At 41.6% G+C, this 20582-nt stretch overlaps 1 protein-coding gene across 3 annotated transcripts in view; it reads right to left on the bottom strand.

The window, feature by feature from the left end:
• Positions 1–20582, bottom strand: part of anp32b (acidic (leucine-rich) nuclear phosphoprotein 32 family, member B) — a 65904-nt gene that overhangs the window by 18116 nt on the left and 27206 nt on the right. For all 3 annotated transcript variants that reach the window (XM_063049101.1, XM_063049102.1, XM_063049100.1), the window contains exon 2: positions 7805–7954. In XM_063049101.1, coding sequence (XP_062905171.1) covers positions 7805–7954 — 150 coding nt within the window. The remainder of the gene's footprint in view (positions 1–7804; positions 7955–20582) is intronic.

Raw genomic sequence — 20582 nt, forward strand, 5'->3', positions numbered from 1 at the left:
TCAAACCCATTCCCCTGCCTTTTCTCCATAAACTTTGATTCCCTTACTAATTTAAAAACCTATTAACCTCCACAGCTGTCAGTGACAGTGGTAAATCTGTGGAGTTCACTCCCTCCTCTTATCTGTTCTAAAGGCATGTCCTTCTGTTCTGAAGCTGTACCTTCTCATCCTAGACTATCCCACTACTTGAAACATCCTCTTCACATCCACTCTATCTCAGGCTTTTAACATTCAGTAAGTTTCATTGAGGACCCCCCCCCCCACACACAATTCTTCTAAGCTCCAGGAAGAACAGGCTCAGAGCCAAACACTCCTCTTATGTTAGCCCTTTAATTCCTGGGATCATTCTCCTCTCTACTTTCTCTGGAGCCTCTCCAAAGCCAGCATATTCTTTCTAAGATATGTGGCCCAAAAATTTTCACAATACTCTAAATATGGTCTGTAACCCTTGTTTTTATATTCTAGCCCTCTCAGAACGAATAACTCATTGCATTTGCCTTCCTTACCACTGGCTCAACCTGCAAGTTAATCTTTAAGAAATTCTGCACAAGGGCTCCCAAGTCCCTTTGTACCTCTGATTTTAAAATTTTGTCCCAGTTTAGAAAATAGTCTATACCTTTATTCCTTCTACCAGTGTACCATATTCTATTTGCCACTTTTTTGCCCTCTTGGAACGAATAACATTGCATTTGCCTTCCTTGACCAACCATTCCATCGGCAAGTTAACCTTTAGGAGATCCAGCACTAGGTCTCACATGTCCCTTTGCACTCCCGGTTTCTGAATTCACTCCCCATTTAAAAAGCAGTCTACTCCTTTATTCCTTCTACCAAAGTGCATGGCCATACACTTCCATCTGCCGTTTCTTTGCTCACTTACCTAATCTGTCCAAGCTCTTCTGCAACTCCCTACTTCCCCAACACTACCTGCCACTCCACCCATCTTCATATCGCCTGTAAACTTGAGTAATGAAGACAAACAGTATGGGAGGTAGAATAAAATAAATTAAATTAATATAGAACGGGAAATGATTAAATAGAAATGTGGCTCAGTTGGGATGAATAGTAGGTTTTGCGCTGAACAGTAATAGGCCAAGCTTAATGGCAATCAAAATCTGCATCATATAATTTCACTTTGAGGTTTAAGGGCCTAACTCAATATCAGGATTAAACACTTTTTTAAAAAAAATAGCCTACAACTTTCTGATCAGTTGTGGCTTTCCCTTCTTTTGACATATGCAGTCAGATTACTCATTATTTCTAGGGATGCTCAGATATTCAGGAAGAGTAATTCAACATGGTCTTTACCTGCTATTAAAATCCTACCACTATCATGGAGGAAATGCTGCATTTTGGGCTATTTCCAAAATCTGATGTCTTAATTACAACACAGAAGTAAGTGATCTATCAGCATAAAATTATACATTTGCAGCTTTTCCTTATGGGGCTTTCATATTTCCACAGTTCTGTGCTGATCAACTGGCTGGAGTATTCACTGAAATCTTTAACCTCTCTGTCTGGCAGTCTGAGGTACCCACATGGAGAGTAGCAACACTTCTGTAAAATTGGGAATGGCTTTGGGGAAAGGGAAAGTTGAAAATAAGACTTAGTTGGCAGTAGAGCAAGTGAGAGGTTTGTTTCCTCCAATTTTATTTGCTCCAGCACCTTTCTCTCGGCCCCATTCCCTCCATTCCACTGATGTAGCCATGTCATCGGCTGCTTCTACACTATACTGCTAAGCCTCCATCTCTCTAACATTTTTACCTACTTTATGATGTTCCTAGAAGTACAGGACAAAAGGCTGCACAGGTTAGGACTTGATTCCTTGAAACATCAAAGACTGAGGGGAGATTTGATAGAGGAATACAAAATTATGAGGCTATGGATAAGGTAAATGCAAGTAGGTTTTTTCCACTAAGGTTGGGTGGGACTACTAGATGTCATGGGTTGAGGGTGAAATGTGAAAAGTTTAAGAGAAACATGAGGGGAAACGTCTCCACTCAGAGGGTCATGAGAGTGTTGAACGAGCTGGCAGTGCTTTGTCTGCATTTAAGAGAAGTTGAATAAGCACATGGGTTTGAAAGGTTATGGTCCAGGTTCAGGTTGATGGGACCAAGCACCTTAAATAGCTTGGCATGGACTAGATGGGCCGAAGGGCCTGTTTCTGTGCTGAACACTATGACTTCCTTATGCAATTGGATCCTCAATTTCCTCATTTGTACACTCCAGTCAATTTGGATTGGCAACAACATCTCCTCCATCTCATCTGCACAGGGGTACCTCAAGGCTGGATGCTTAAAACCCCTGCTCTACTCCCTTTGTACTTAAAACTGTGAGGCTAAGCACAGCTCCATTGCCATATTTAAATTTGCCGATGACACCACTGTTGTTGCTGGATCAAAGGTGATGACGAATCAGCATAGAGGGAGATTGAAAATCTGGCTGAGCGATGCCACAACAGCAACCTCTCACTCAATGTCAGCAAGAGCAAGGAGCTGATTATTGGCTTCAGGATGAGGAAACCAGAGGTCCATGATCCAGTCCTCATCAGGGGATCAGAGGGGAGAGGGTCAGCAACTTTAAATTCCTCATTGATATCATTTTCGAGGACCTGTCCTGGGCCCAGTATTTAAGTGCAATTACAAAGAAAGCACAGCAGCAGCTCTACCTCCTTAGGAGCTTGCGAAGATTTGCAATGACATCTAAAACCTCGGCAAACTTTTATAGATGTAGGGTGGAGTACATTGACTGGTTGCATCACAGCCTGGTATGGAAACATCAATGCCCTTGAATGGAATGTCCTGCAAAAAGTTGTGGATTTGCCCAGTCCATCACAGGTGAAACTCCTCCTACCCTTGAGCACCTCTACACAGAGCGCTGTTGCAGGAAAGCAGCATCCATCATCTAGGATCACTACCACCTAGGCCATGCTCTCTTCTCACTGCTGCCATCAGGAAGGTGGTACAGGAGCATCAGGACTACACCACCAGGCTGAGGAGCAGTTATTACCCCTCAACCATCAGGCTTTTCAACCAGTGGGGATAACTTCACTCACCTCCATCACTGAACAGTTCCCATAAACTATGGTTTCACTTTCAATGACTCTTATTCTCATGATCATGATAACTATTACTTATTTGTTATTATTATTTCTTCTGATTTTTTTCTTTTGTGTTTGCAGTTTGTTATCTTTTGCACACTGGTTATTTGTCCATCTTGTTGGGTACGGTCTGTCATTGATTCTATTGTGTTTCCTAGATTTACTCTGTATGCTCGCAAGAAAACAAATTATCACTGTTGTATACGGTGACATAAATGTACCTTGATAATAAATTTACTTTGAACTTTCTTGTTTCAAATATTTATTTAGCAAAAAGCTTTTGACATATTGTTTCAGCCACCGTAAGAGAACGTTATCACCACTGTGATGTTTGAAGGCCTGCAGGCGGCATTGATATTGAACAACTGTCTAGGACGTGGTTCATAAAGATATTTGCTGTCATTGTCAATGTCCCATTAGTGCAGTGATCCTATCTAGTTTGAACATAGCTGTGAAGTAGCTGAATAAATCCCAGTTAGCTGACTGCAGGTTCACAGATGATGTGATTAACTGAGTAGTGCCTGTGCCAACCTTCTCTCATCCTACTCAGTATACGAGGAAAATTTCAAGGATTACAACAGAGTGGACCACACAGAATGGTCCGAGGGAGCCAAAACTGCGGTGGATTGAAGAAGCCCCAATGCACCAGCTGTGTAAAATCATCAAACAGTCTGGTCACTGCTTTGATGCAAAGGAGAGTATGACATTATGCAATTTAGTTCCAACACAACAATTCACATTTATGTAATATCTTTATACAATGCATCACAGGAAAAGCTGCAAATTGCAGACAAATCCACAAAAGGCATCTTGGAGTTTGGTAAATTAGAAGCTGCATCTTAAAGGAGGGAGACTAAGAGGCAGGAATGATTAGGGCTTTGACAGCCACACACTGAGACAAAAAGAAATAGGAGACCATCAATATCCAATCTCAGTGACCAAGAGTAGTTTCAAAAGTTGCACTGCAGTGGTCTAACATTTCCAATGACCCGAGCTTGACCTGGTACTGTTTGTGTTGTTTGCATGTTCTTCCTGTGAGCCTTCTCCTCCCAAATCCCAAATACATGTTGACTAGTAAGTGAATTAGCCACAAATTGACCCGATGCAGGTGGCTATTAGGAAAGTCAGGGGTGGAGAAGTATCTCAACAATACTTTGCAATTATATGTCACTGCTTCCTAGATAGATAAAAGGACTTGTACTTCCACAGCATCTTGTGCTTCATAACCAACATTCTGACCACTTTGTAATACAATGGACTTTTCCTTCGTTCTCTGTTCCTTCTTGTATAATTTATGATTAATTTACATTTTCCTTGAAAATGTTGGTATCAGATGTGATGTGCCTGTGGTGCTGTTGCATTGTTCTTGTGAATATGACAGCAGACTTGAATTTAGGACTTGGAGACAAGATTGGAAGGGAAGGAGGCTTCCAATCTGTCAACACAAGATTTCCACAAATAACAACAAGATATGATCAACCATATTGCTTTTAAGAAGGTGGCAGGACAGGCAACCAGAAATCTGATGAAAGTTCAAAGATCAAAGCAAACTTTATTACCAAAAAACATATATGCCACCAAATACTTTATACTTATATTTTATTGTCGCCAAACAATTGGTACTAGAATGTACAATCATCACAGCGATATTTCATTCTGCGCTTCCCACTCCCTGGATTACAATTATTAAATATTAAAAATATTTTAAATAGTTAAAATTAGTAAATATTAAAAATTTAAATTATACATCAAAAATAGAAAATAGAAAAATGAACCGAGAGGCAGGTCTGGATATTTGGAGGGTACGGCCCAGATCCGGGTCAGGATCCGTTCAGCAGTCTTATCACAGTTGGAAAGAAGCTGTTCCCAAATCTGGCCGTACGAGTCTTCAAGCTCCTGAACCTTCTCCCGGAGGGAAGAGGGGTGAAAAGTGTGTTGGCTGGGTGGGTCATGTCCTTGATTATCCTGGCAGCACTGCTCCGACAGTGTGCAGTGTAAAGTGAGTCCAAGGACGGAAGATTGGTTTGTGTGTTGTGCTGCACCATGTTCATGATCTTCTGCAGCTTCTTTCGATCTTGAACAGGAAAACTTCCATACCAGGTTGTGATGCACCCTAGAAGAATGCTTTCTACAGTGCATCTATAAAAATTACTGAGGGTTTTAGGGGACAGGCCAAATTTCTTTAGTTTTCTCAGGAAATAAATGCGCTGGTGGGCCTTCTTGGCAGTGAACTCTGCTTGGTTGGACCAAGTCAGGTCATTTGTGATATTGACCCCAAAGAACTTAAAGCTTTTGACCTGTTCCACTTGCGCACCACCGACGTAAATTGGGTCGTGCGGTCCGCTACTGCTTCTGAAGTCAACAACCAATTCCTTCATCTTGCTGACGTTGAGGGATAGGTTATTGTCTTCGCACCATACCACCAGGTTCTTATTTTCCTCTCTGTACTCAAACTCATCATTACCCGAGATAAGGCCTACAATCGTTGTGTCATCAGCAAACTTATATATTGAGTTTGATGGAAACTTGGCTACACAATCATGGGTATATAGGGAGTACAGCAGGGCACAGCCTTGTGGGGCACCGGTGCTCAGAGTGATTGTGGAGGAGAGCTTGTCCCCTATTTTTACAGCCTGGGTCCTGTCCGTGAGGAAGTTGAAGATCCAGCTGCAGATCTGAGTGCTGAGGCCCAGGTTCCGGAGCTTAGGAATCAGTTTGTTTGGAATGATGGTATTAAAGGCAGAGCTGTAGTCAATGAAAAGGAGCCTGAGATTAATTTTCCTGTGGGCAAACTCAACAAATCTATAGAATAGTAACTACAACAGGATCAATGAAAGATCAATCAGCGTGCAGAAGACAACAAATTGTGCAAATGCAAATATAAATAGCAATAAACAATGAGAACATGAGATATTGAGATAAGGAGTCCTTAAAGTGAATTCATTGGTAACAGGAACATTTCAATGATGGGGCAAGTATATAGAGTTATCCCCTTTTATTCGGGAGCCTGATAGTTGAAGGGTAGTAACTGTTCTTGAACCTGGTGGTGCTCTTGTAGCTTCTACCTAATGGCATCAATGAGAAGAAAGCATGACCTGGATGATGGGGATCTCTAATGATGGATGCTGCTTTCCTACAACAGCACTTCATGTCAATGAGCTCAATGGTTGGGAGGGCTTTACCTGTGATTCACTGGGCCAAATCCACTATTTTTTGTAGGAGTTTCCATTCAAAGGCATTGGTGTTTCCATACCAGGCCATGATGTAGCCGGTCAATACGCTCTCCACCACACATCTACAGAAGTTTGTGAAAGTTTTAGGTGTCATGCCAAATCTCCAGAAGTTTGTGACAGTTTTAGGTGTCATGCCAAATCTCCAGAAGTCTGTGACAGTTTTAGGTGTCATGCCAAATCTCCATCTACTCCAAAAGTAGTAGAAGTGTTGCCGTGCTTTCTTCACAATTGCACTTATGTGCCGAGTCTTCTTCCTAGGAACATCCTAAAGTAGGTAAAGATGTTAGAAAGGGGTAGTGGAGGTATAATTTGTCCTTCTGTGCTGATCACCCCACCCTTGACTAAGCTGTTCCACCATGAACACGATCTGTTATGAGTCAACATGATGCTTTCAGATCAGGTCATGCATAGCACATACCTCCGCCACACTGCTCAGGTGTGTTTCTGGACTAGCGACCCTTGTGCCTGTTATTTTTTTTTGTGTTCTATCGCTGAGCAGCAGTGAATCATCTGATTGGCCTGTCAGAGTTCTCTTTGGGAACTAGTTAACTTGATCAGCATTTCTGATCTGGCTATTGTTCACAGTTGCACTTAATAAAAACAAAAGATGGAGGTTTAGCAATATACTGCAGAAGCAGCCAATGACATGGCCAACATCGGTGGAATGAAGAAAATGGGTGTGAGAGAAAGGTGCAGGAGCAAATTAATTTGGAGGAAACGAACCTCTCACTTGCTCTACTGCCAACTAAAAGTCCTATTTTGAGCCTTCCCTTTCCCCAAAGCTATTGCCAATTTTACAACATTGTCCCTACTGTCTGTGCACTGGAAGGAGACAAAACTGTTCTCTCTCCTGGTTTCATACTGGAGGGGCTTTCCAGACTCTTACCCATCATGAAACACAGCAGCATCAATACATACACCAAATGGACAAATGATCAGCTTGAAATGTTGGCATTAATTCCCACTCCTGGCCCAGGATAACACTTTCAATGGAGTTCTACAGATATGCTGCATCAGTAGGTTTCCCGAATTTCACATTACTTGTTTCGACTTTTTACTGTGCCTATAAGCACCCACAGTGACCACACTTCCAAACTTGCTCAATGGAAGCATGAATGCTTCTTGCTATAAATGGAAGTCTTTATTTTCTGATGTGATTCTTTCTTTCCTTTCAAATCTTTTTATTATTATCCAAAATTAACAAGAGTACGTCAAAGTAGGCAACACTTAGAATGTCTCAAGAGAAAAAAAAAACATTGTTTTAAAGATTGAAAAAATCTTTCAATTTTTTTCTCACTTTGCTTTAGTAGGGTTTTTTTTCTCTGATGTGAGTCAATGAATGATTTTTGTAATATCTGGAGGCAAAGGTAAAATGCTCATTAGATACAAATGCATCATTCCTGAGTGTGGCGAGGTGGCCAAGATGCAACACAAAGGCAATTTCCCCACTTCTGTCCAAAGGCTGATGACTCACCTTTTTCAGTTTAGGAAGGCGAAGAAGGTTTGCAACAGATATCAGGCCAACATTTATCAAGCTGAGAAACTCCAGGTTTTCAAACTCTGCTGTCAGGCCTTCAATTTTACCCTCATTTGACCTGCAGTTGTCCAGAACAAGCTCTCGTACCTGGAACAGAACAATAATAAGTCAGCATTTGTGCTGTGAGAGCAAAAGCCAAACTGTAAACCGTCCCATGAGATTTTGCCTTAAGGGTCAAAAGTCAAGACATGAATTATGAAATATTAATTTCTATCTGCCTTTAGGTTGAATTTATACTATAGAAACAGGTCTTTCAGCTATCTTATCTGTGTTGATTCCCTAAAGTGATGGTTCAAATGCAGTCCCACTTTAGTAGGTAAACTGTATTGCTACTCTAAGGAAAATAATCCCAGTGTTAGCAGTTAATCCTACTTTTGGTATCATCTACATCACTTCCGTTAAGCAGTAGTCAGACAAACAGCACCACTGGTGCCATGAAAATAAGAACCATACAACACAGGTGAACATTCAGCCCATAGTGGCTCTTCCAGCTCATTGACAATGTTTGATAATTAGTCACACTCACCCATTCTGCCTCCCTAGGCATGTAATTTTCTTCCCCTTTTCAGGCGTATTGAATTTCTTTCAGTTTCTACAATTTCCTCTCAGACAATGCATAGCAGATTATAGCATTTAAAAAAAAACTTCTCATCTACCCACATGCCTGATCATTTTGGCTTCTGCATGAATGCTCTAATCTTTGGCCATCCCACAAAGGAAACATCCCACCACCCCTCAATCTTCTCCATCAAACCTCTTCATAATATGTATATCTACAGGTGTCCCCCGCTTTTCGAACGTTCGCTTTACGACACCTCGCTGTTACGAAACACCTACAGTAGTTACCTGTTTTCGCTAACAGAAGGTGTTTTCACTGTTACGAAAAAAGGCAGCGCGCGACCCAAGCAGCCAAGCTCCTCCCCCGGAATGGCATTCTAGCCGGCGTTGCTTAAACACGTGCCTGTGAGCATCTGTGCTTTATGTCCATTTATTTTGAGCATCCGTTAGCAAGATGAGTTCTACGGTATCAGAAAAGCCTAAAGGAGTTTGTAAAGGTGTTACACTTAGCATAAAACTGGACATAATTAAGCCTTTCGATTGTGGTGAATGAAGTAAGGGCAAAGTGAGTTTGGCTTGTGGAAGTTGACGAAGATGATGTTGAAGAGGATTTGGCATCCCATGACCAAGAACCAATAGATGAAGAGCTGATGCAATTGGAAGAGGAAAGGATAACAATCGAAACCAAATGTAGTAACGAACGGACCGAAAGTGAAGTCATCCAGGAACTGAACGTGAATCAACTGCGTGAGATTTTCGCTGCAATTGACAACAATGGTTGCAGAAAAATACAACTTTAATTTTGAATGGGTACGTAGGTTTAGGGCATATTTGCAGGATGGTTTGTGCGCTTACAAAGAACTGTATAATAGAAAAATGCGCGAGGCTAAGCAGTCAAGCATACTGTTGTTTTTCAAGCCTTCCACATCAGCCACAGCAGACAACGAACCTCAACCTTCGACATCGAGGCAGGCAGACATAGAAGATGACCAGCTTGCATTGATGGAAACAGATGACGATGAGATGACACCCCAGTGTCCCACCACCCCAACCTCCGACGACTCAGCCTAACACACAATCATCAGTGTGCTCGCTGTCTTCCCAATGCTGGTAAGTGATACTACACTGTACATACATAATTTCTACTCTATACAGGCTGTGTATTTTTATGTGTTATTTGGCATGATTTGGCAGCTTCATAGCTTAAAGGTTACTGGAGAGAGTGTTTCTGCCAAGGGCGCATGCACCGAGTGCTTCTGCCGAAAGCGCTTGCGTGAGATTTCTGCTACGGTGGACAATACAATGATTGCAGCAAAGAATTTCTACTTTATATAGGCTGTGTATTTATCATATCTTTCCTGCTTTTTTACTATATGTTACTCTTATTTTAGGTTTTATGTGTTGGCATCATTTGGTAGGTTATTTTTTGGGTCTGCAAATGCTCACAAATTTTTCCCATAGAAATAAATGGTAATTGCTTCTGCACTCTACCACATTCTGGCTTATGAACCGTTTCATAGGAACGCTCTATCTTTGGATGACGGGGGAAACCTGTATCTAATTCCAAAGCAAACACATCATGAAACGGCATCAAACAAGCCTTCCAAAATAAACCATTTTTATATGGGATTAGTTTTCTATTGAAAAACAGCAACAAATGACAGACCACACAGAACATAAAATAAAAGACAAAGAAGCATCCTCCAATCCTTCAGTCTCTGAGTTTGTGCTAAACTCTGGCACTCAGTAATTTGGCACCCTAACTCTCACCATTCACCTCTGTGCTCCCCAACACACATCACCTTGTTCCTGAGTCATTTTATCACTCCACCAATGAGAATTACTTGAGCCAGAAGCTCTGAAAGTCACTTCTTCTCCGACCTGCTACCAAGCACCCCTCAACCCTACCTTGAAAGTTTTAAATCACCCGTCCTAGTAAATCCTTACGTGACCAGGTAGCATTTTGTTTTACGGGACCTCCTTCCATTCCAATCACTCAAATGAAGCCCCTTGGGAAATTGTGTTTCATTAAAAGATTGTGTGCACTGTAAACCTGATAATTCAGCATGTTTAGCACGAAAGTGATGCTACACCAGCAGATTCTTCAGGTTACTGTATAACAGTCTTTGATTTCACTTTTGTTTGCAATGTGTTTGGTAGCATAATAAATTTTCCAGGGAACCTACAAGGTTAAAAGTAGCAGGAAACATACATGCCTTCTGGACCTTCATTCTGGCCACAGAACTACACACCTCTTGAACCCTCATCCTCCAACTGGTCTCCAGCCTCACCTGGTCAAAGTTCAGTTAAAATACAATGAATGTAGTCACTGGTCACTGCTGAAGAGTAGAAAAATTGCCAGAAAACGAACACTGTTTTAGTGATGTCTATTGTAGGATAATTATTGACCAGAATTCTGGATAACTCACAACACTCTTTTTTTGTGCACATTGGACATCAGTTTGAAATCTCATCCATGAAGTGGCATGTCCTACAATTCATCCATTGCTACTGCACCAGTGTCGGCCTAGGACTTTATCATTGAGTCATGGTGCATGGAATCAGGCCCATCACACCATCTAGTCTGCACCAGCCATCCAACACCCACTTACACTGATCTCCCCATTTTCCTCTAAACTGCTCCCAGATTCTGCCATTCGGCCATACACCAGGAACGATTCACAGTAGACAGCTCATCGACCACCTCACATGCTTTTGGGTTGTGGGAATAAAACTGGAAACCTACACAGACCCAGGGAAAACTCGGAAGCTCTACACAGAGAGCACCCAAGGCCAGGATTGTACCTGGGTCACTGGAGCTGTGAGCAAGCAGTTCAAACATCATGCTGCTCCTGTGACTTGCTTTGAAATCTCTTGGGACCTCCCGACTTGGGAAAAATTGAGCTACCTGAGCCAAGGTAGCTATCAAGTGCACTTTACAAACAAAAATGCTTTGCCATCAAGACAAGTACCAGCATGAATGGGTACTGGGAACTTAAACAGCATCTCCTTTCACTTCTTTTATGTCTTTTTATTTCAGATGTGGATCTGCGACTATTAGAGACTGTTATCTACACGATAGCGGTATGTTTTCAGGCCGACCAAGCAATCTGGCGCTTAGCTGTCTCCGAGAGAGTTCCGCGACTGATCTCTCTCTCGTTTGATGCTGTTGGAGGATGCTGCTCGGGCAAGGTTTAATCGAAGCAGTTTGTGGATTGTGGACTCTAATTCACGTTTATGATGTGTTCTAGTTTCTGGTCGTTCCTTTTTCTTTTGTTGCTACGTTTTGGGTGATTTTTGTATCAGGGTGGCCTGCATTTAGTGAACTGAACTGAAATATGCTTTTTGATTTTGTATTTTATATTCTGTGTTTTTGCTCCTTTTTGGGTGCCATTTGCATGATTTGTTTTTATTTTTGTGTATCGGGCTGGTGTTTTTTCTTTGAATGGCTTCCATGGTTCTTTGTTTCGTGAGTCTCTGCGGGGAAGACGAACTTCAGAGTTGTATGCTGCATACACACTTTGCTAATAAATGTACTTTGAACAGCTTCCTAACTAACTGGGTGGGCTGAAGACACCTTCAAAAGTATTTCCACAGGATTTAGTACACAATGGTTTATAAGAACATACTAGCATCTACACAGGAGAACCCGGAGAGTAATGTAAAGTAACACCATTAATTATTCCAGTTTCATCGATAATTAATCCGAAAAAAAAATGCACATCAGTCAAAAACATCCGAGCAAGAATGCAGTAATGAGGTTTGGCTTCAGGAATTTTTTTTTTTAAACATGTCTCCCTTCTTCTCAAGGAGGGTTGTGTGCAGGCTGCTTGTATTTAACCAAAGAACAGCAAGGAAAACAGTCTTGCTTTTATTCCTGCTATTTTGCACAAAATAAAGAATAATAAAGAGTGTCAGAGCTCAGGATCAGATGATTTCTCCCCTAGGCCTTGAACAGAAGTAGGTGAGGAAACAGTGAATACAATATTATAGCCATCCAAATTTTTCTTCAATGAGAAATTGTAAGCTACAGCTATCCAAAGTCCATGTTAGGCCACACCTGGAGTAGCGTGCACAGTTCTGACCAGCACACCTTAGGAAGGAGATCCAGAATTATACCTGGGTTATATTATGGCAATGCGATTAAAGATCTCATTAAAGCATCAGTGGTGGAGATGGGGTCAGTAACTTTAAATTCCTGGGTGCTACTATCTCAGAGGACCTATCCTAGACCCATCATATAAATGTAACTGCAAAGAAAGCATAACAGTGCCTCCAATTCCCTAAGTCTGTGGAGATTTGGCATGGCATCAAAAACTTTGACAAACTTCTACAGACGTGTAGCGGAAAGTGCGCTGACTGGCTATGTAACAACCTGGTATGGGAACACCAACACCTTTGAATGGAAAATCCTACTGAAGGTAGTGGTCTCAGCCCAGTACATCATGGATAAAGCCCTCCCAACCACTGAGCACATGTACATGAGATATTGTCAAAAGAAAACAGCATCCATCATCAAAGACCCTCACCACCCAGGCCATGCTCTTTTCTTGCTTCTGCGTAGAAGATACTAGAGCCTCAGGACTCACACCATCAGGTTCTTGAACAAAAGAGGATAACTACACTCATCTATTGAGATGTTCCCACAACCAATGATCTCACTTTAAGGACTCAATCTTGTTATGTCATACTTCATGCTCTCATCATTTATTGCTATTTGTTTATATTTGCATTTGCACAGTTTGTCTTTCATGCTCCACTTGTTCTTTCATTGATCCTGTTTATAGTTACTGTTCTTATAGTTTGCCGAGTATGCCCACAGAAAAAAAATCTCAGGGTTGTAGGTGGTGACATATATGTACCCTGATAATAAATTCTACTTTTGAACTTCGAAAGTACAGCTGTATTGCCAGCAAGCTAGGATACACATAGAACAGTACAGCAAATACAAGCCCTTTGGTCCACGATGATGTGCTGATATTTTAACCTACTCTAAGATCAAATTGACACTTGCCTCCATTTTTCTTTCATTCATGTGTCTCTCTGTGTGCCTTTAAATGTCTCCAACGTATCTGCCTCAAAACACCAACACCCCTGGCAGTGCATTCCACACCCCCACTAGTCTGTAATAGCCTACCTCTGATGTCCCTCCTTTATATTCCTCCAATCACCTTAAAATTAGCCCCTTTTGTATTAGCTATTTCCACCCTGGGAAAAAGTCACTGTCCACTCTGTCCATGCCTTCATCATCTCATCCGCCTCCATCACATCATCACTCATCCTCTTTTACTCCAGAGAAAAGCCCTAGCTCGCTCAACCTGCTCTCACAGGACATGCTTTCTAATCCAGGCAGCATCCTGGTAAATCTCCCCTGCACACTCTCTAAAGCTTCCTATAAAGAGGGGACCAGAAATGAACACTTCAAGTGTGGTGTGACCAAAGTTTTATAGAGCTGCAACATTACCTCACTGATCTTGAGCTTGTTCCCCCAACTAATGAAGGCCAAGATGCTAACCACCCTATCAACTTGAGCAGTGAAAGGGAGATTTGTTTGGGTTTTGGGTTATCAAGAGGAATTTTGTAACGGGAATAGAGGGAAATCGTTTCAGTTGGCAGGATCCAGAAAGTGACGAGACTAAGACTAGGGAGTATTGAACCCAAAGCCTTTCAGAAATGAGAGCAGAATTTGAAAGTGAAACAAGGGCCATTTCAACACAGAGATTTGAATCACTTCTACTAGTGCCAGTTGATGCTACATCAAATATTAATTTTAAATGATTGATAGACATTTGTTAACAACAGGTATTAAAGGATATGAAGCACCATAATCTCATTCAGGCTCCAAATCTTCAAAGACACTGTATGCTCAAGTGATAATTTCTTTCAAGTTCTGTGACATCTGTGAAACCCATATACACAGTAGGGAGGAACAGACACAAAATCTTTCAGAATATGTGACCTAAACAGTTTCTTTTGTTAGATGTTGACTTAGGACACTGATCAGGACCTGAAATCCAATTCTATATTCTCTTTTTTAATCCAACCAGTCTCACTGAACAGTGTGGCATACCTCCAGTACAGCCCTCTAAAATTAGACTTATTATTACTAACTTAGATGGCGTGGAATTTCTTGTTCATGGCAGCAGTACAGTGCAATTTATGATACTCAAGACAACTGTTCTGCCAAGTTAAACTAACTGTACCATCCCTCCATTTCTTGTTCATGTGCTCTTACTGCCTCTTCGATGATGACGTCGACTCAGGCCTGAGAGGCCAGCGTCAGACATTTTCATGCCTTACAAGGCGCGGAACGAGAGTCTGTGTGGGGCGCCACTCCTCGCACAGATATTTCGCAGTACAGTATTTTCTTTATTTTACAGAGGTCGAGTTGTGAGCTCAACACTCAACCCAGCACAGATGGAAAGTGTACTCGGGAAGATTGCTAAAATCTTCAACATTGTTAAAATACCTGTTTCCTTCACTTCTTCAGGCATCACATTCCAGGCACCCAAACTCTGAGTAAAAAATATATTTGTAAATCTCCTTTAAACTTCCCCCCATCACCTTAAAGCAATATCCTCTAACATTTGACATTTCTAACCAAGGAAAATGACTGTCTATCTCTTCTTTTTATTATTTTATATACTTCTACCAGGTTGTCTCTCAGCTTTCAACACTTCAGAGAAATAAAATCTTACCCAAGCTCTCTGCATAACTAATTTCTTGTCCAGCCAACATTGGGAAGAAAATGGCGCCAGCAAGCAATGCTACCAAAGGCAACATCCTCAAGACGATCATGAAGCAACTCCTGTCACGTCATCTATTTATTTCAGATATGGTTCTGCTTGTTTTTTTTGCACATGAGGAGGTGTTTGATGTTTCTCTGTAAACTGGTTCTGGTGGTTATCCTTTGTTTTGTGGCTGTCCGTGGGGAAGACGAACCTCAGGGTTGTATACTGCATACATACTTCGAATCCTTGAAAATCTCACTGAACCTCTTTAGCACCTTCCACAAGGTTTCCCATCCTTCCTGTAATGGGATGACCAGAATCCATGCAATATTCCAAGTGTTGCCTAACAAAAGTTTTATGTTGCAGACTCTTCAGAATCAGGATTATTACCATTGACTTAGATGACATGAAATTTGTTTTCCAGCAACATAGTGCAAAGACAAAATTATTATAAATTACAGAAATAAATAAAATGCACAATAAAAGAAATAAAGAGCTCGTGTTCATGAGTTCATAGATCGCTCAGGCATCTGATGGTGGAGAAGAAGCTGTTTCTGAATTATTGAGTGTAGGATTTCAGGCTCCTGGACTTCCTCCCCAATGGTAGGAGCGAGAAGGTGGCATGTCCCAGATGGTGAGTGTCCTTCCTGAGACACCACCTTTCTGGTGTCGTTGATGGTGAGGAGGCTTGTGCCCATGGAGCTGGCCGAGTCTGTAGTCTTCATGATGCTGCACTGGAGCCTCAACACCCAGCTGTGCTTTAGCCTGAGTGCTCGCCATTGTACACTTACCAAATTTGCACGAGTCTTTGGTGACATACCAAATCTCCTCAAACTCCAAATGCAGTAGAGCTGCTGGCATACCTTTGTTGTGATTGCATCAATGTATTAGACCAGGGATCGGCAAACTTTTTGCCTCTGTGGGCCAGATCGCGTATTAATGAGCGGACGGTGGGCCAGATAAATGCCATAAAAAACTTGAAATATGGGAATTATCCATTTAGGTACATCTAATAATGTTTTGCCTCAAATTAATGAATAATGCATGCTAGAAAATCATTTGTGCTTAAGGTTGCCTGCCCCTGTGTTAGACCCAGGAATGATCCTCTGAGATGTTGAGGGCCAGGAACCTAAAGCTGCTCATCCTTTCCACCTTCTTATACACAATGTCTAACCGATGAAGGTACAAGTTCCACATGCCTTCTTTCCTACCCCATTTTTTTGTGTTTCTACTTTCAGGGAGCCATAGACTTGGACCCCAAGATCCCTCTGTAGGTCAATGCTCCTAAGAGACTGAAGGCGGGGGTTCCATGTGGATCAGGGCCTAATGCCACAGGGTTGCCTGCTGCAGTCGCTCGAGGAGGAGACGCCAGAGGCGGTGTGGCACGGCGGGCGTCCATCCTGGGTTGGGGGGCTGGCCCCTCCAGTTAGTGCCGTCCTCCAGTGTTGGCTCGGTGGAAGAGCAGCTGGATTGCGTTCATCTGTGGCTACACTACCGCGTGATGATCGGACTGCCGCGGGCTCATTCTTGCTGACATCCCATGCACCATCACTCTACAGGACATGACAATCAGGGACTTGGGCAACATTATTATTTTTTGCGTGATTGTATGGTTACTGCCATCCTAATTTTATGTGCTATATGCGCCTTGTGCTGTGTGTGACTATTGGTACTATGTTTGGCACCTTAGCCCCGGAGGACACGGTTTTGTTTGGTTGTATAAATTGTACTTCATGTGTGATTTAATGCAGATTAAACTTGTACTTGAACAGCTGTCCCAGCACTAATTCTTGCAGAACACCACTAGTCACAGGTGCCCAGTCAAAGAAACACTGCTCCAACACCAACATCTATTTTTTTTTAAAAGGCCAAACCAGCTTTGAACCCAGTCTAGCAGATCAGCAAGGATTCCACTGCCTCAGTCTTCTTGATCAGAAGATCCTACCATGCTGGATCTTGTTGAATGCTTTAACTAAACTCCTTCATTCATCTTTGTCACTTCCTCAAAAAAACCTCAAAAAAAATTTACATGGTATGCCTTCCCCCCAGATAAAAACAATACTATCCCTAATAACTTCATGCTTTTCCAAAGGTGAGAAAATCTTACCTCCAATAATCGTTCCCAATAGTTTTCCCACCAATGATGCAAGTTTCAGCAGCTTAGAATTTCCGAGTTTGTCCCTACTGCCTTTCTCAAACACAGCAACAACACTGGGTATTCGCCAGTCCTCTGGGATCTCGCCTGTGGCTAAAGAGATTATAAAGGTCTCTATCAGGGCCCTAGGAATTTCCTCTGCTGCTTCTCTCAATAAACAGAATTAGATCCCAGCAGACCCCGGGGACTTATCCACCTTAATGTTCTTCAAAAGGCCCAGCAGTTCCTCCTTTTTGATATCAGCATGTCCTAATATCTACAGGAATGTGCAAAAGTCTTGGGCACATATATATATATATATATATATATAGCTAGGGTGCTTAAGACTTCTGCACAGTACTGTAGCAATTTTACATATTGCACTGTACTGCTACCGCAAAAAATCAAAACAAATTTAATAAATACGTGAGTGATGATAAACCTGATTCTGATATGGGTCTCTATTGTGGACATAGAGTGGGAAGGAGGCAGGGAGAAGGGAATTATGGTTGGGGAAAGGGGGAAGGAGCAGAAAGTACCAGAGAGACATTTTTTAATGATCAGTAAAACAGTTGCTTGGATTCAAATTACCTTGCCTGGTGCCTCAGGGCTGGGTGTGTTTGCACCCATGCCACCCCCTGCCCCCCACCCCTGGCACTTCTTCTCTGCCACCTGCCCCACACCCCTCCCGTGGTGCTCCGTCCTCACCATTCCCAAAATCCTTTGCTATTGCCAGGTTTATAAACTCACTCTCTGCTCCACGTTGACAAACAGTACCGTGCAAAGGTCTTCGGTATATACACACATATATTTTAGCTTTCAAAATCTTCCTTTCTCTTTATATCATCACTTGCAACATTTCTATTCATCCAAGGTTTCCTATCCTTGCAATCCTTGTCTTTCATCCTCACAGGATCATGTCAATCCTGAATTCTGATCAACTGGCCTTTAAATAATTCCCATGTCGGATGTGGACTTACCCAATAACAGCTGCTCCAATCTACTCTCTCCATTTCCTGTCTAATACTGTTGCAAACAGCCATCCCTCAATTTTGAACTTCTGCCCACCTCTGATAGCAGTACAGTGGATTCTGGTTAATGGGACAGTTGAGACAAGTACATTTTGGCCCCAATTAGTCAACGTTTCATGAAAATAGTTAAAAACGTAAATAAAAAACTGAGTGACAAATTATGTATTTAAATGAAACACAGAACAAATTAAAACACTACCAATGCTACTATAATACTATAAGACTGTGCATTAGTTCCTAATAGTTATCGGAGGAATTCATCCACAAAAAATGAGCATAGACACCTTCCTACAATGACTGCACTTTCCAAATCTTCATTTTCAACATAACATTCAATGTGATTGTCAACACCTTCAAATTCTTCATAGTTCCTAACTTGTTGAGGCAGTGCAATCATCTCATTTTCACTCCCGGTCATTTTTGGGGCAGCTGCTTATTTAGAACGACTCTTAAAAAACAACTAATCGATAAAATAGCTAGGATTTTCTTTGTTTATTTGAGACACAATGCCGCTTAATTGGGACAGAAGACGGCTGCTGAACAGTTTTTTAACTAGTGTCAGTCGTGTGCGCTTGTGTGGCCATTAGACAACACTGTGCTTCGAGCGAACAGTTTTAAAATAGCGTCAGTGCTTGTGTTTGCATTCAAAAAGCAATTATTTTTATCACTGATAGTTGGGAAGAAATAAACAGCAAGGTAATTCTGAATTATTTTGCTCAGTGGTTTCAAGCATTTAGGTTTGGAGATGCCAGAAACTCCCAGGAGTGAAAATGAGACGATTAAATGACTTCAAAAAGTTAGGAACTACAAAGAATTTGAAGGTATCAACAGTCATCTTGAATGTTGCAATGAAAACAAAGATTTGGAGCATGCAAGCATCAACAGCATTGTATGAAGGCAGTCCATTATGTGCTCAAGGTGTTTGCGCTGATTTTGTTCATTTACAGTCGAAAGAATGTGATGCAGATGAATTCTTTCATCTATGTTAGGAACTAGTACACAGTTTTATAGCACCACAGTAGTATTGGTAGTGTTCTTATTTGTTCTGTATTTCATTTAAATAGACAATTTGTTACACAGTTTGTTTATGTTTAAATACCTTTTTAACTACTTCCATGAAACTTTGGCTAATTGAGGCAGCCACTTAATTGGGCCAAAACGTATTGGTCTCGATATGTCCCAATTAATTGGAATCCAGTGTATATGAAATTGAGGGGCCAAGACAGGATAGTCAGGGACTACAGTATTTCCACTCCAAAGCAGAAATGCCAAATACAAGAGGGCGTAGACTTAAAGTGAGAAGGGAAAATATTAAGAGACTGAACAGGCAACTTTTTAAAGGAATGAATAGAGGGAGTGGCAGGTGCCTGGAATGGTGGTGGAAGCACATAAACAGCAATGTTCAACAGGCATTTGGAAAGCCATTTGAGAAGGCAGGTGGGAATAGCAACCTGGATGGCATAGAATCTTGGTTCAGAGGGCCTGTTCCTATGCTGTTCTATGAGGGGTGATTGATAAGTTCGTGGATTTTAGAAAACCCAGCACATTTATTTTTCAACATAGTCCCCTCCTACATGTACACACTTAGTCCAGCGGTCATGGAGCATACGGATCCCTTCTTTGTAGAAGTGGTCCACAGCAGGGGTGATTGATAAGTTTGTGGCCTAAGGTAGAAGGAGATGAGATATACAGCTCTTGTTACATGCACGTGCAGTTCAACTCTTTGAGTGAAAATGCAGAAAGTTTCAAGTTTCTCCTTATCTCCTTCTACCTTAGGCCACGAACTTATCAATCACCCCTGCTGTGGATCAGTTTCTGGAGGTGCAAGATGCCGACTTCTACGAAGAAGGGATCCGTATGCTTCATGACCACTGGACTAAGTGTGTAAATGTAGGAAAAATAAATGTGCTAGGTTTTCTAAAACTGACTCCTTCCACCTTAGGTCACAAACTTATCAATCACCCATCGTATGTCTCATGCCTGGTCTTACCTTTGTTCATAACTACTGTGAAATTTATAGTTATGATCACTGTTCCCAAAATGGTCTCCCATTGAAAATCTGATCACCTGGCTAGGGTCATTACCAAACACAAGGTCTAGTATGGCCACTTCCCTAGATGTACTATCTACATACGATGTCATGAAACCCTCTGGATGCACCTAACATCTAAGCCTCTGGCACAAAAGAAGTCCCAGTAAATAATGGGAAAATTAAATTATCCACTAAAACAACTCAGTTGATTTTACATCTTTCCATAATC

Source organism: Mobula hypostoma, chromosome 5, assembly GCF_963921235.1.
Source record: "Mobula hypostoma chromosome 5, sMobHyp1.1, whole genome shotgun sequence".
NCBI lineage: Eukaryota > Metazoa > Chordata > Chondrichthyes > Myliobatiformes > Myliobatidae > Mobula > Mobula hypostoma.